The sequence below is a fragment of the Telopea speciosissima genome, chromosome 4 (genome assembly GCF_018873765.1).
Source record: "Telopea speciosissima isolate NSW1024214 ecotype Mountain lineage chromosome 4, Tspe_v1, whole genome shotgun sequence".
In the NCBI taxonomy this organism is placed as follows: domain Eukaryota; kingdom Viridiplantae; phylum Streptophyta; class Magnoliopsida; order Proteales; family Proteaceae; genus Telopea; species Telopea speciosissima.
In genome coordinates this window covers 71,612,698-71,629,169 of record NC_057919.1, presented here as the reverse complement: position 1 = coordinate 71,629,169, position 16,472 = coordinate 71,612,698, and the positions used below count along the sequence as shown (strand labels likewise).

The following is a 16,472-nucleotide window of genomic DNA, read 5'->3' as shown; positions in this document are numbered from 1 at the left end:
ACCACACTACACAAGCTATTGACTTGAGCATGGCTATGCCAAAATAATATCCTGCTTCGCACATCCTGCAACGGGACAATCTCCACTTCACACAGCCTAGAGAAAAAACTCCAAACTTTGGACGTCGTACCATCTTCCACCAGACAGTGATTCGTCGATTCACATCTGGGAGGCCCACAACACTGACATATCGAAGCTAATGGCACCCCCATCTTCATGATGGTGTCATCCGTCGGAACTCCCCCACTCAATACTTGCCAAGAGAAGAATCCAATCTTGGTGGGAATCATTCGATTCCAAAACCATAAAACAAATGGTATTTCTGCCGAGACATTTCTGATTTCATTCCACAAGGATTTAGTGGAGAATTTACCATCCCTTGCCGGAGTTCAAACAAGGGTATCCTCCTTGTTAGATAGAAAAAACTTACCATTCATCTGGCTGTCCCATACTTCGACTGAATCAATCTTAAGCAGCATCTCTTGATTCCAGATCCTTTCCACACTTATAACATCTTTGACCCGAACAGATAAGTCAAGATGAACAGCTCCATCTAAATAATCCACCAAAGCCCCCCATTCCGACCAGTTATCCAGCCAAAAATTAATTTCTCCTTTTCCAATGAGCCACCAAGTTTTTGAAAGCAAGAAATCTTTATGCAGCAAAGCTCTTTTCCAGGAGATCTACCCACCTGCCTTCAATCCTGCCAAGATAATATGTTCATTTTCCAGATGTTTTGCCTTAAACAAGGAACACCACAGCGACTTAGAAGACAAGGTTCTCCACAGGCCCTATAAGCGCAAAGGCAGGCTTATGTCTTCTAAACGACGAATACCCAGGCCACGTTCCTTGATTGGTTTACACACCTTATTCCAACCCACCCAGTGGTGTGGCTTGCCCCACTCAGATTGGCCCCACAAGAAATCAGCACAAATACTGTTAAACCTTCTAACCACAGTTTTAGGGATATCCAAAGTTGAAATAATGTGAGTCGGCAAGGAAGCGAGCACATGTTTGAGCAAAATCACTCTCGCCCCTGAGGACAATAATTTCCCTTTCCAGCCAGCCACCTTCCTTCTCATTTTAGCTAAAAAATCATCAAAGAAATTAATGCGAAGACGCCCGACGTATAAAGGAGCACCAAGATAAGAGATTGGCAATCTCTTTCTGGTAAACCCTGTGACCAACTCTACCATGCAGCACCTGTGATCGGGGGCTTTCTTGCTTCTTACGAAGCAGCTCTTAGCCTTATTAACCAGCTGCCCGGAAAAATTTTCATACCTATTGATGAAGCCAATGATTTGTTTCAAATAATACTTCAGCCCCTTGGAAAATATTATGGTATCATCTGCAAATAAGCTGTGTGAAATTCCCAGGCATCCCTGAGGCAGCTGAAAGAATTTCGCTCTTCCCTCCACAAACGTGGATATTAAACCTCTGCTAAGGACCTCCTCTGCAAGAATAAATAGAGATGGCGACAAAGGTTCCCCTTGGTGCACTCCCCTTGAAGATATAAAAAAGCCTGAAGGACCACCACCACCAAGAACCACAGTAAACCAACAATTTTCCACCGTTTTTCTGATCAGGTTGATCCACTCCTCCGCAAAGCCAAACTTCCTTAAAACTTTGTACAAAAAAATCCCATTCCAGCCAGTCTTATGCCTTCACCATATCCAACTTAAGTACCACATTGACTCCACGGGTACCCCTGTTGATATCCTAAACCACCTCTTGCACCAGAGCTATATTGTCATGAATGTTCCGCCCTGTAAAAAAGCTCCTTGCTCCTCCGAGATAATGGAGGGAAGAATGGTAGCAAGCCTTACAGAGATAATCTTAGCAATTATTTTATAAGCAAAATTACACAAACTAATAGGGCAAAAGACATTACTTTTGGGTTATCCTTCTTTGGAATTAACACCAGGTTGGCCGATGTATAGCACAGAGGCAAGAAACCCCCTACAAAGAAATCCTTGACCGCGGCCCAAACATCGTTACCAATGATCTCCCAGTAGGCCGTAAAAAAGTAGCCAGTGAATCCATCTAGACCTGGGGCACTATTTGCCGACAAACCAAAAACCGCCTCCTTAACCTCTTCCAGAGAAGGGGAAGCCAAGAGGAGCGCATTCTCCTCTTCCGAACTCAGATTGGGGATGTACTACAAAAGGTCCTCATCCTGATGACAATTCTAAAAAGAAAAATGTCAGAAAAATATTTCACTGCCTCATCTGCTATACCAGTTGCATCTGTGACCCAGTTGCCATTGGTGTCTTTAATTTTATCCACACACCAATGTCGTCTTCGAACATTGACCATGGTATGGAAAAACTTTGTGTTTCTTTCCCCCTCCTTGAGCCATCTCACCCTCGATTTCTGCCTCCAAAAAATTTCCTCTTGAAGCAACATTTCATTGAGAGCTTTTTTAGCCTCCTCCAATACCCCCCTGTCGTCTCATTAGAATTTTGCTCATACTCCACTTCCGCTCTGCAAACTCTATCTTCAGCCCTTTGGTGAATATTTCCGAACACCGTTTTATTCCAAAATCGAAGCTGAGATTGAAGGGCTTTAAGTTTTAGAAAAAGAGTGTGCAACAAAGATCTGTAGCAAGGTGACGACCAACACTCCCTAACACAATCCATAAAGTCAGGGTGGGATAGCCACATTTGCTGGAATTTAAAAGAAGAAAATGTCTCAGTCACCTGAATAGCACAATCCAACAGAACAGGGGCATGGTCCGAACAAGTCCTGCTTAAATGAGTCACTTTACTCACAGCAAAATAATTAGCCTAGAGGACATTAAATAGAAAACGATCAAGACGGGCAATAACTTTTCCACCGCTCATCTGATTATTGGACCAGGTGAAGGAATTACCTTTGAAGCCCCCATCAAAAAGCCCTGCTGCATTCACAAAATTCCCAAACTCCTCAAGAGAGATTGGGCAAGCTGATCTTCCTCCTCCCTTTTCCAACGGATCAAGAATTGCATTAAAGTCCCCCCCCCCAACCGCCCAAGGAAGGTTTGAGGATTGCGCATTTTCCAATAAATCAGCCCATAACTGCCTACGATCCCCCAAGGAAACAAACTGCACGTGTTCTTTAACCACTTTAACCTGAATATCCCATTTTCGAAAAACCCAAATTCTTTCTCCATTCTCCGTTCCACTAGAGCACACCTCATCCATCCCAATCTTCCTCATAATACGTAAAGCTTTTGCAAATTGAATTTTCGGTTCTGCAATAGCAACCATCTCCACCTTTTCAGATAAAATGATAGCTTTCAAACGCCTCAAAGACGGTTTATTTCCCAAAACCCTAATGTTCCAAAAAAGCACGATCATTATAAACACGGTAGGGGGGAGGGGTAAGTCCCATAGACCTAGTAATCATTTCTCGGTGCACCGTGGTTTCATGCAATTCAGTATTTTTATTCTTTCCTTTCCTTGGGTTCCTTGGAGCATTCTCCGAGTTGTTAACACCACTTTCCTTGAGCACGTGGGAGGGCTTCTTCACCGACCACGGCAAGGGAACTATTTCGCACCCAGCTAGAGTCAACTACGCTCACAGCAGCGGCAGTGTACTGGCGAGAAGAGTTCACATCGCACCCAGTGGAAGCAGGGTTCAAGGGATTGCAAGCTTGGGTGGGATGACCAAAAACATTGCAAACAACACACTGAGGTGGGATTCTTTCAAAGAGAATCTTCTGCTGGAAAGAGAAGCCATCATCATCGAAGATGGAGACTGAAGATAGAGGGAGAACATCAGCAGAGACAAGAACACAGATCCGAGCAAAAGACAACCGATCCATCTTTTTGGTTCTTTTATCAGAGTACAGGGGTTTGCCGACGACAGATCCGATAATACTGAGACCCTTTTCACACCAGAAGTGGAGCGGGAGACCAGGCAGCATGATCCAAAGAGGGATGGAGTGGAAATCAACCTTGTTTGGCTGCAGATGGTGATCCCACAGGCGAAGGAAGATTGGATTTTTCCCCACATGCCAAGGGCCACCCTCACGAGCTTTTACTTTATCACAATGTACTAAAACTCGAGTCTCTGTACCAACTCGACCCTTGGAAAAACCGAGACGAGTCGAGATCTCGCCGAGTTGGTGCATTTGTTTTTTTTCAACTCGAAGCCTCAACTTTGGGTCAACCCGAGATCTGGACCCGAGATCCGAGATCTCGCCGAGATATGTCGAGTTTTGTCCAATTAGGTAAGGTATTTAAGTGGTAGGTGGGTTAAAATAATGGGTCAAAACCGAGATCCAACCGAGACCCGAGATGTCGCCGAGATATTGCACTTTTGAGACTCGTAGGCAGTCTCGTACTCTCGTCTCGGCTTTTCCAAAAACCGAGAAACTCGGTGAGAACTCGCCACGCGAGTTCTTGAACTATGCTTTATCAGCTTCATCAGAAAAATTGAAAACAAAAACACCAGATTCAAGAAGGTAGGTATCCATGGTCCCAAGGGAAATCCATCGCTTAGATAGAGATGACTTGACAATGTTGAAGGGAGGTCTGCTCCCTGCGAAATGACCTACCAAGCAGTTCGACCATTTGGAGTTTTCAGAGTCAAGAAGCCCTGACGGACAGAGGCCGACTAATTGGTCACCAACAAGGGAAGGAGGAACGAAGTGGAGAGGGTATCCTTCCCTAGCAGAGGAGGGGGTGGTTCTGAAGAGAGAGTTCCAGGTCTTGACACCAGTAGCAGGGAGGGAAGGAGAAAAGTGGGAGGAGAGGTTTTGAGGGGAAGGAGAAAGGGAGAGGGAGGAACCAGCGGGCAGGCAGGGCCACCGGAGTGGTGACATGGCAGTGGGAACTTACATCTTCAGCTCAGGCGGAGGTCTTCCTCTCTGTTTCCAAAGGGTTGAGACGAATTCAAACTTCAATCTGTTCTGGATGGACCATTATTTGAGGATAATTCCATTTAAACAAACTCCACTGACCCAGTTTATATACTTTCAATCAGGGCTACTTTTAATATCTATTCATTCATGTTTTATCTTTTTCCAAGTGGATGATAAGAATATCTTATTGGAATGCTTTTGGCATTTAGCCATCCAAGAGTGTAGAGTAGTATTTGTTTTAGGGTTTTTACTGACTTTCTTTTTGTTGTTATAAATGAAACTTTATTTTTGACGCAATAAGAAACAGAATTGTCTCCCGCTAATGGGTCGCACTGGTGGGTGATGTGGTCCAATTAGATTGAGTTCGTATGTTGTGTAATACAGAGGGTGAGACAGACAATCTTCATCTGATAGTTTTGCCAGCTCTACTGTCAGCTGAATATGGTTTAGCCAGCTTCATTATAATCTTTTAGTTGTTTTCTCTTTTTTCTGAAGTCATGACGTAAAAACTAAACATGTGTTTTATCTACAGATCTGCAGGGTGTTATCTTTTTGTATCACACACAGGGTTTGGAGGGGTTGCTTATGCAATGGCTATTATTTGTCTTAGACTCAATGAAGAGGGGTCGTTTGCATCAGAGATGTCAGAATCATTGGTTGGAACTCAATGTCTATCTTCAATGGCAAAAGAGAACTTACAAACTTGGGCTTTTAATGAAGCTCGTAAAGAGGGTGATTACAGGGACATACTAAACCTCACTAGGGTTTTAATGTATGGTCCCAAGAGCAAAGCAGAGGTTGATCTTGTTATAGAAAGGTATGTTACTGAGCAAACTTTAATGGAAGGATATAAATCATATAATTCTCTGGAATACCTACTTCATGTGTAAGCATAGAGCAACATATTATACTCAGAAAATGGGGTTCAAGGATTTGATGTTTTGAGAATTAGAAACTAGACTTCTGTACATTGTGAGAAATTCTGTTTGCTTAGGCTTGCAAATGGGCATTAACTATTTGAAGTAAGTGCCCTCTACCCAAATCTTGTTTTATTTTCTCTTTTCTATGGTCTTCTCAGGTTCATCAGTAAGGCTACCAAAAGCATAATCACTAACATTTGGTGTCGACTTTTCTACATATCTAGTTTGGACCAATACATCAGCTTCTCGTATTCAGTTGTAATGTACTCTTCTACAATGTCTATTCACAATTTGCAACACCTTCCTAGCAATGAAACTGGTTAATACTTAATGGTGTCTTAGAGCGATGTAACTTTGTATCTATTTCAATGACAGATGGCATAGATGCAAAGTGTGAAAGGCTTCCTACAGTAATTTAGTACTGAATTGGAGTGTCCAAACAGTAGCCAAACATGTAATGACCCAAACCGTCAGGGTTGGTTGCACGACTCCTCTTGGGTTCATAACTATGGGTCCAAAATTTTCTCAACACATGAACATAGATCATAATAAATAAAAACTTCCAAATCATTAAACCATTAAAGTTTAAGTGGTACTCTGGTGGCCGAACAAATTAAATTCCTTTAAAGTTTTTACATCAATTATGAGAACCCTAATACATCCACCACTGAAAAAAATAAACTGCAAATTCTCCAAATAACCAGCCAAACGTAATCCTCTCCTCACACAGCAGGTCTGTGCTCTGTAAAACAAGGTAAGTGGTGAGCTCACTAGCCCAGAAAGGGAATTCCAAGACGTAATCATGTTAAATATAATTTCCAAAATAATTGGCATGGTTCATATATATATATATCATAATTAAAGATCATCTCAAATAATCACTTAGGCATTCGCAATACCAACAACAACACACTCAGCCTTATCCCAACTTAATGGGGTCGGCTACATGGATCCAAACACAACAAAGGAGAACTGAGTTCTAAAAAAAGGTTAGAAGAGAAATGTAAAATGGGGAATACCAAATGAAAGATGCAATATGAAAGATATAAGATAGTAAGAGGGAAGAAGCCCAAGCCAGCACGACAGGAGAATCTCAGCTAAATGGGGTCTGCAACATGGATCCTTGCCCTCCAATAGGCCCTATCCGACGTCATACTTGATACAAGACCTAAGTTATGCATGTCCTTCCTCACCACCTCTCCTATAGTCATTTTAAGCCTGTCCCTAGCTCTTTTAACTCCTTCAATCGGGATCATATCTCTCCTCCATACTAGGGCGTCCTTAGGCATTCGCAATACCAAAAACCTCGAATACAGAAGCTCACTTTTCCTTTTAAAATGCAAGCGGTCAAACAATAATAAATGCCGACAGACTGCCCCTTCACATCCCCCTTAGGATGAGTCATCCCCCTTAGGAACTAAACGAGCGAGGTATCACCACTTCCTCCTTAGGATGGGTGGTTCCCCCTTAGGAACAAATCAAATACCACACACCCCTCATTGTTTAAAGTATCGGTCTGTATCGTATCGGCCGATACGTATTGGAGTCAGTCGGTACCGATATGTATCTGTTTTTCTAGAAAATAGTATGTCTCGATTGGTATCGTATTGTATCATCTGATACGGCCCGATGATACGATACAGACCGATACTTACGATATGTACGTTAAAGGGTTCTGTGAGAGTATCGATATGTATCGGTATGTATCAGCCGATACAACTTGATACAAACCGATGTCTTGACACATACCGATACGGTCGATACCAACCGATACACGTCGATATGGCCATTAAAGGCCCATGTGACTATCAGAGTATGATTTTGTTTTTGAGATCAGAGATTGAAGGAGGCACAGAGAAGGTGCGTTTCAGAAAAACTTGATCTTTGTGTTTAAATCATGGTTTTTAATCCTATTTTTTGGTATAAATCAATACGTTTGGGTAAAACTAAGTTAGTTGATGTATCAAACTTGATCGTTTGTAAGGATTTGTACTCAAATCGATGAAAGTTTCTTGTCTCATTATACGTTGTTCTCCATTTTAGTCTCTATGCATGATACATGTTACATTGCTTATTTATATTGTTTTTTTGCTTCAAAAGTGCATTTCCTTGTGTATCTTGACCATTTTCATGCATATCTGTAGTGTAGCATACGATACGTCTCTTAAAATCACCTTTTCGATAAGATACCGATACTTTAAACCTTGCCCCCACCCTTAGGACCTTCTCGCTCATATAACGGAAACCCCCCTTAGGAATTCCTAGGGTTGCAATCATATCCCAAAACCATGCTCAATACATTCAACACATTTTTCTCATTTTATAAACCATACAATGCATAAATGTTCATAATTTTATATGAATCATTCACATGACCCAATAGTGTCCATATCCAAGTAAATTAACACATGCTTGAAAATCCTTACTTAGAAATGGCACACATTCAAAATATCATGCTCAAATACTCTTAAACAAGTAACATCATGAAACAACTTAACATAAAATATACATTTACATTGCCTTGAGAAAAGCCATTGTAAAACATAATAAACATAGAATCACGTAAACCATAAACGCATAGATGAAATCATGCCATGTTCCACTTACCTCGATGTCGCCGAAAATAACGCTCTCGTCAATGTTCATTACAAATCAACTGCTAACTATAATCACATACATGTAATCTGTTATAATACCAGAAACTGAACAACCAGATTAGAGAGAAGAGAAGAGAAGAAAGAAGAAGGAACAAGAGGAGGAGAAGAGGAAGAGAGAGGGGACCTGCGGTAGAACTGAATGTTCTATCGCAGGTCACTTAATGTATTACTTATAATAAAAGGTGTTTTGGACAAAATTGCCCTTACATCAACTTAACACTAAAAGACAGAAATAAAAATAAAGGAAAAGCCAAAGACCTATTTGCCCTTACAACTATCAAATTCAACACTCCCTCTCAAGCTGGAGCATATATATCACCCATGCTCAGCTTATTACAACAAGATCGAAAACTAGGAGCAAATAAGGACTTTGTGTACACATCAGCAATCTGATCAAAAGAAGAGACAAACGGTGTCTCAACCAGCTTCTTCAAAACGGCGCTACGAACAAAGTTACAATCCACCTCTATATGCTTAGTTCTTTCATGAAAGACAGGATTACTAGCAATATAGATGGTTACCTGGTTGTCACAAAACATCTTCATAGGGGTTGGAACAGAAAAACCCTTCTCAAGTAGGAGAGACCTAACCCACATCAACTCTGCAGTGGTATGAGCCATGGCTCTATACTCCGCTTCAGCACTGGACCTGGCAATCGTGGTCTATTTCTTGCTTCGCCACGTAACCAGATTTCCCCCAACAAACGTGCAATACCCAGTAGTAGATCGACGATCACTAGCTGAACCTACCCAATCTGCATTTGAGTAGGCAACAAGCTCCATATGCTTATTGGGTCGATAAATCAGCCCCTTCCCAGGGGCCCCCTTCAAATACCGAAGAATAAGAATGGATGCATCCCAATGAGACTTACAAGGAGACTGCATAAATTGGCTGAGAACACCAACAGCTAGTTCTCCTATTGAGCAAAACCACAAGCTAGGAGAAGACTGTGGTCCTTCTCTTGTTGATGCAGGAAAATACCAGAGGCTGGTAGGGAAGCTGATCTATCTCTCTTTGACTCTCCCAAATATATGCATGCCCTCAAGAGTGGGCAGTTGGATGTTATGTACCGTATTCTCAGGTGCTTGAAGTCCACCCTAGGAAAAGAACTATTAGTTAGAAATGAGCTAGGATTGATTCAAGACAAGAAATAAGAAGGTAGAGGCTGAGAAGAGAGAAGGAAAGGAGAAGAGAAATGAACACAACCATATGGGATAGAGAATTGATTTCTCTCCCCTATATTCTTCATTAATCAACTGCTAGAATTATAAATAGCTCCCTAGGGAGGTAAAAGGAAAAATAAGAAACAAGAGAACAAAATACAACTTAAGGCACAATACAATGGCTAGTTACAGAAATACCCCTAAAACATAAACTCTAACACTCCCCCTCAAGCTAGAGAATAAATGTCGTACATTCCCAGCTTGCATAGAAAATCACTGAACTGGTGAGGAATGAGTCCTTTGGTGAAGATGTCTGCCAATTGATCACTGGTCTTCACAAAGGGAGTACAAATGTATCCAGAGTCAATCTTTTCTATGATGAAGTGTCTGTCAACTTCAATGTGCTGTGTTCTGTGATGTTGTATAGGGTTGTGTGCTATACTAATGGCAGCCTTGTTATCACAATAGAGTCTCTTAGGTGTCTCAGTATCAAATCCCAACTCTTGGACCACCCCTCTCAACCATAGGAGTTCACATACTCTATGAGCCATAGCTCTAAATTCTGCCTCTGCACTTGACCGAGCCAACTGGTTGCTTTTTACTCCTCCATGTGACCATATTACCACCCACAAAAGTACAATAGCCAGATGTAGATCGTCTGTCAGAGAAACTGAACCAACCCAATCAGCATGAGTGTAGCCTTCAATTCTCAAATGATTGTTCTTGGCATATAGGAAACCTTTTCCTGGAGGACTTCAAGTATCTGAGGATCCTGTAAACAGCATCCAGGTGCCCACTCTTGGGGGCATGCATAAACTGACTCATCACTCCAACTACATAGGTGATATCTGGGCGAGGCAAAGAGAAATAGATCAATTTCCCTGTAAGCCTCTGGTATTTTCCTGCATCAACAAGGGAAGGTCCACAGTCTTCTCCTAGCTTTTGATTCTGATCAATAGGAGAGTTTGGTGGTTTGCAACCCAACATCCCTGTCTCTTTCAACAAGTCTAGGACAAACTTCCTTTGACATATATTTATTCCCTTCTTAGACCTTGACACTTCAATACCCAAGAAGTACTTTAAGGGAACCAAATCTTTAATCTCAAACTGTTGAACCAAGTAGGTCTTCAGCCTAACTATCTCAGCCCTGTCATTTCCATTTACTACAATATCATCAACATAGACAATAAGGGTTGTGATGGTACCATTACCTCACCAGGTAAATAAAGTGTGGTCAGCTTGGCTCTGAGAATACCCATTTTTCAAAATGGCCTATGTAAACCCCTTTAAAAAAGCCTTCGGGGACTGCTTGAGACCATATAGTGCCTTCTTGAGCAGGCACACTTTCCCTTCAGCTAAGGGACACTTGAAGCCAGGTGGAGTCTGCATGTACACTCAAGGTTTTAAGTATGTTTACGTATCCACCGATACTAACGGATACGTATCTTATTTTTAGGGTATCGATACGATACAACACCGATACGATACTTAAAAAGTATCAACTATATAGGGTCGATACGTGACCCGATATGGTTAATACTCTCCGATACGATACGACACGTCTCTTAAAATCACCTTTACGATACGATACCCGATACCGATACTTTAAACCTTGTGTACATTTCCTCTTCTAGATCACCATGGAGAAAAGCGTTCTTGACATCTAACTGATACAATGGCCAATCTTGATTAGCTGCCAAAGATAAAAGAACTCTTATTGAGTTGTGCTTTGCCACAGGAGCAAATGTTTCCTGATAATCGATCCCATACACCTGACTGTAGCCTTTAGCCACCAACCAGACCTTGTATCTCTCAACCCTACCATCTGATCGGTACATGACTGTGTAGACCCATCTGCATCCAACTAGAACTCTCCCCTTAAGAAGATCAACCAGTTTCCAAGTAAAGTTCTTCTCAAGGGCCATCATTTCCTCAGACATGGCTTGCTTCCACTTTGGGTCAGACATGGCCTCAATGACATTTTTTGGGATGGAAATAAAAGAGAGGGCACCAGTGAAGGCAGCACCTGTAGGAGAGAGAACATCATAGGTAACAAACAGGGCTACAGGATTAGTGCAAGCTCTCTTTCCTTTTCTAGTAGCAATGGGAAGGTCTAAATCAGAAGGAAGAGAAGAGATGTTACCTGACTGAGGAGGATGTATCTCAGGATGTGGATCCAAAGAGGGCTCTTGGCAGGTCTTCTATCCTGTATTATGCAAACCTTCACCTCTTTTGTATTTAATGTGGTAATGTTTCTCATTCCAGAACCATTTTCAACAACAGCCCCTTTTTTTTCAGTACTAGCATCATCACCAAAATGAGTATCAGTATCATTAACAACCCCTTCTTTGTGTTTCCCAATATCAAACAGAAATGGAGAAGTAGGCAAAGGTGGGAGGAAAGGGATAGAGACAGCCTCTTCATTTCCACTATTCTCCCCCTGAAGAGGGTGTTGAGAAGAAGCAAAGAAAGGTATAGATTCAAAGAAGGTAACATCTTTTGAGAAAGGTCACCCTCGAGAAGAGGGGTGATAGCACTTATACAGTTATACCCCATGGTAGAGGAGGAATATCCAAGGAAAATACATTTAAGTGCCTTGAGGTCAAGCTTAGACTGAGCACATTTGTTGGCATGGACATAGCAGACACACCCAAACACTTTGGGAGGAAGAGAGAAAGCAGAAGTCTAAAGGGGATTTGGAGCTCAGAAGTTTAGTGGGCATGTGATTGATCAAAAAGGAAGCAGTAATAAGAAGAGCTTTAGACCAAAAGGTTTTTGGAATATGCATGCCAAATAGGAGACTTCTAGTGACTTCCAACAAATGACGATTTTTCCTTTCAGCCACCCCATTTTGTTGAGGGGTGTCCATACAAGCAACTTGATGGATAATGCCATGATCAGTAAAAAGCTATTGAAGCCCCCCATACATATATCCCCCCCCCCCCCTTTATCAGAACGAACAATTTGAATGTGATTACAAAACTGGATATAAATGAACTGATAAAAAATTTTAAAGGCATCATAGACCTCACTTTTTTGTTTCATCAAAAAGGTCCAAGTTGCCCTGGAATAGTCATCAACAAAGGAAACAAAGTAGCGATAGCCAAACAAAGAATTAGTGGGGGAAGGTCCCCAAACATCAGAGTGCACAATATGGAAGGGAATAGTGGATCGATTACCCTGATAAGGATAAAGGGAACAACAATGTTTGGCAAACAAATAGGGTTCACACTGAAACACATGGGAAGAAGGAATGGAAGAAAACAAGTGGGGCAATTTTGTCCTCATAACCCCAAAGAAGGGTGGCCCAAACGTTGATGCCACAACATCACAGAGTTAACAGTACTGTTGTCATTACGCCCACATGCATAGGACTGAGCAGTAGGTAAAGTCCCTTGATCAAGAAGGTAAAGTCCATTTTCCTCATGTCTTCTGCCAATTACCTTCTTTGTCACCAAATCCTGAAAAACACAATGAGATGGAAAAAAAAGTGACAGAACAATTCAAAGATTTGGTTAGGTGGCTCACAGATAAGAGGTTAGTATGAAACTGAGGAACATGAAGAACAGAGTCAAGGGAGATAGAAGAAGTGACACGAACACTGCCTTTACCAGATATAGAGGAAAGGGAACCATCAGCAACTCTAACTTTATCCTTAACAGAACAGATAGAGTAGGAGTCATAACACTGAGAAGTGCCGGTCATATGGTCAATGGCTCCAGAGTCAATAATCCATGCAGATCCCAGAGGTGCAACCGCAGTCATCAAGGAGAATGCTTTGGCGCCCACTCTCCTACTATCGTGCATAGCAGGGGGACAGCCATAAAGTATCTCACATCTCTCTCTCTCTCTCTCGTGTGTCCAGACTTCCCACAATGGTCACAGTGGAACCTATCTCTATCATTTCCTTGGGGTGTACCCTGGCCTCTTCCTCCAAGAGTTGACATAATGTAGGAATACGCAAAAAAAAAAGGAAATGATACTCAAATCCAATGGGGAGTACACACTCTACCCAAACAGAGACGGTTCTTCAAACAACCGTTGTCGATTCACTTCTCCAAAGAACACACTTACAAGATGGGAGTAATACCCAAATTCAAATGGGAAGTATGTTCTCAATCCAAAAAGAACACAGTTCAGCAGCCAAACAAGGCGAACAGCTCAAAGAAATTCAACACCACAACTGGTAGACATGGTACCAAAAGTGCCCAACAAATCAGAATGGTGCCTTGCACAAATGGGGAGTAAACTCTACCCAAACACAAGCAAGATACCCCACAAACAAAGGGCAATACACTGCCCCAAGTAGTCACAGCAGTAAAAAGGAGGATAAATCCGTAAGAATCATTAAATCAAACACATCATATGCAGCTCAACTGCAGTCACAGCAGCCATACACCACATAACAGTCCAAAAAACTTCAAAGAACCTCAGTTCATAGCCATTCAACACCCAACAAGTGTAACTACAGGCAGACCTTCCAATCTCAGCAACAAATAACCATTCAATGCATTGGTTTCCAAAAAAAAATAAAATATGGGGCAGAAACAGGGCTGGCGGTACCTTTGGGGCAGCAAAGAGATGAACTATGCTCCTCAAACTGCTTCTCTCATCAATCAAGTGCTGGGGGGTTTGAAAGAAGACCCCTGGGCGATTCTAATGGTGCTGGTCAGTGGTCCCACTCCTAATGGTGATGGAATGAGGGAGAGACAAGCTGGACAAGACAGGGCTGGTGATAGTAGCAGAATTCTGTGCAGCAGCAAAAAAGAGCACTACTCTCTAACCTTATCCCTTCAAGAAACAAGCCCTTGGGGCTGTAAAAACACACCTCTAGGCGACTCAAATGGGCCTGGCTTCAAGACAAAACAGCCTGCCAAGAGGCAGAATCGAAACTGAGACAAGAATGGCTGGCGGAAATTCTGGATTCATCTCCAAGTGCTTCAATGCAGTTTTCCAGCCAAGTGACCTCCTCCATTCATCATTGCTTTGAAGATCTAACCACAATAGATCATTCTATGTGAAGTTCTTTACAAAGTATGGTTTCAATGGAACCCCTTTACATTTCTAGGGTTTCAAAGAGAGTTAAGAGTCAAGGAGAGCTAGGTCGACTCTCAAAATCTTCTCTGATACCAAGTTAGAAATGAGCTAGGATTGATTCAAGACAAGAAATAAGAAGGTAGAGGCTGAGAAGAGAGAAGAGGAGGAGCAGAGAAGGAAAAGAGAAGAGAAATGAACACAACCGTATGGGCGAGAGAATTGATTTCTCTCCCCTATATTCTTCATTAGTCAATTGCTGGAATTACAAAATAGCTCCCTAGGGAGGTAAAAGGAAAAAGAAGAAACAAGAGAACAAAATACAACTTAAGGCACAATACAATGGCCAGTTACAGAAATACCCCTAAAACATAACACTATTATATGTCAGGCACAACCATCTGAGGATAGAGGGATACACTTATGCGGATTGGACTGGTTCAATTTCTGACCTATGGTTTACATCAGGATATTGTACATTTGTGGGAGGTAACCTGGTCATATGGAGAAGCAAAAAACAACCTGTTGTGGCCAGATCCAGTGCAAAGGCAAAGTTCAGGGCTATAGCTCATGGAGTGTGTGAACTCCTATGGTTGAGACGACTGGTCCAAGAGTTGGGTTTGATTTTGAGGCACCTATGAGACTCTATTGTGATAACAAGGCTGCCGTAAGTATACCACACAATCATATGCAACATGACAGGACAAAACACATTGAGGTAGACTGACATTTCATCAAGGAGAAGACTGACTCTGGCTACATCTATACTCCTTTTGTTAAGACAGGCGGTCAATTGGATGACATCTTTACCAAGGGGCTCATCCCTAATCAGTTTAGTGACCTTTTATGCAAGCTAGGAGGGGGAGTGTTAGAGTTTATGTAATAAGGGTAGTTTGGGCACTAGTTTAGTATCTTATTGTCTTATGTTGTAATTTTACTTTTTTACCTTTTACCTCCCTAGGGACGTGTATGTAATTTTCATTTCATGTTAATAAATCAAATAGGGGAGAGGAATATATTCTCCCTAACTTTCGGCTGCACATCTTCTTCTCTCTTCTTCTCCTCATCCTCTCTTCTTCTCTTCTCTTCTCTCCTCTCTTGAATCGGCATTTCCAACTCAAAGGCCCAACATGTATACAACCCAACCCTAGATTTATTCCTAGGCAAACAAGCCCAGTTTGGTGATGAATCTGCATCACTAAGGCATGGAAAGACTTGCACTACGTAACTGGACATAGATCCTCTCTCTCTCTCTCTCTCCCCCCCTCTCCCTCTCCTTGTGAGGCAGCAATGAGGGGCTGTCTGACTACAACTAAATATGTGCATGTTGTCCTCTCATGGGCCTGTGTTTTTTTTTTTTGGTGAATAAAAAATTATATTACCAAAGCCCAAGGGGGGCGAAAAGGAGAAGAGGACCGAAAAAGGGGGGGAATGTACAAAAAGGGGAACACGGGGGGGGGGGGGGAGAGCAGATCCCAGGCCCAACTAAGTGGGGGAGAGGGATCTTAAAAGAGCACTATCTAAACCCCAGGACACAACAATATGCCTGTTCCTTGGGGAGTCCAAAACAGCCTTGGTAGGAAGAAAAGTAAGCTTAGTGGAGACATCCTAAAAGATGTCTTTCCAAATCAAGTCAAAGGAGCGAGATTTGGAGGTCCATCTCCTAAGGTTCCTCTCCATCCAAATGTGGTAAAGAGAAGCGCAAAACACAAGCTTGCCAATAGTGTCACAGATCGAGCATCCAGAGTAAGTCATGACCAGCCAAAGCCACTCTCGAACAAAAGGGAGATGTCTCCTACTGCGAGGTCAGATAAACGAAAGGGCTTTTTTCCAAATGGTAGAGGTAAAGGGG

At 42.1% G+C, this 16,472-nt stretch overlaps 1 protein-coding gene across 4 annotated transcripts in view; it reads left to right on the top strand.

Annotated features, from left to right (window-relative positions):
• The window catches only part of LOC122658834 (paladin), a 216,034-nt gene that overhangs the window by 184,464 nt on the left and 15,098 nt on the right, over positions 1 to 16,472 (top strand). For all 4 annotated transcript variants that reach the window (XM_043853963.1, XM_043853961.1, XM_043853962.1 and 1 more), the window contains one exon: positions 5,379 to 5,663. In XM_043853963.1, the coding sequence (XP_043709898.1) occupies positions 5,379 to 5,663 (285 nt within the window). The remainder of the gene's footprint in view (positions 1 to 5,378; positions 5,664 to 16,472) is intronic.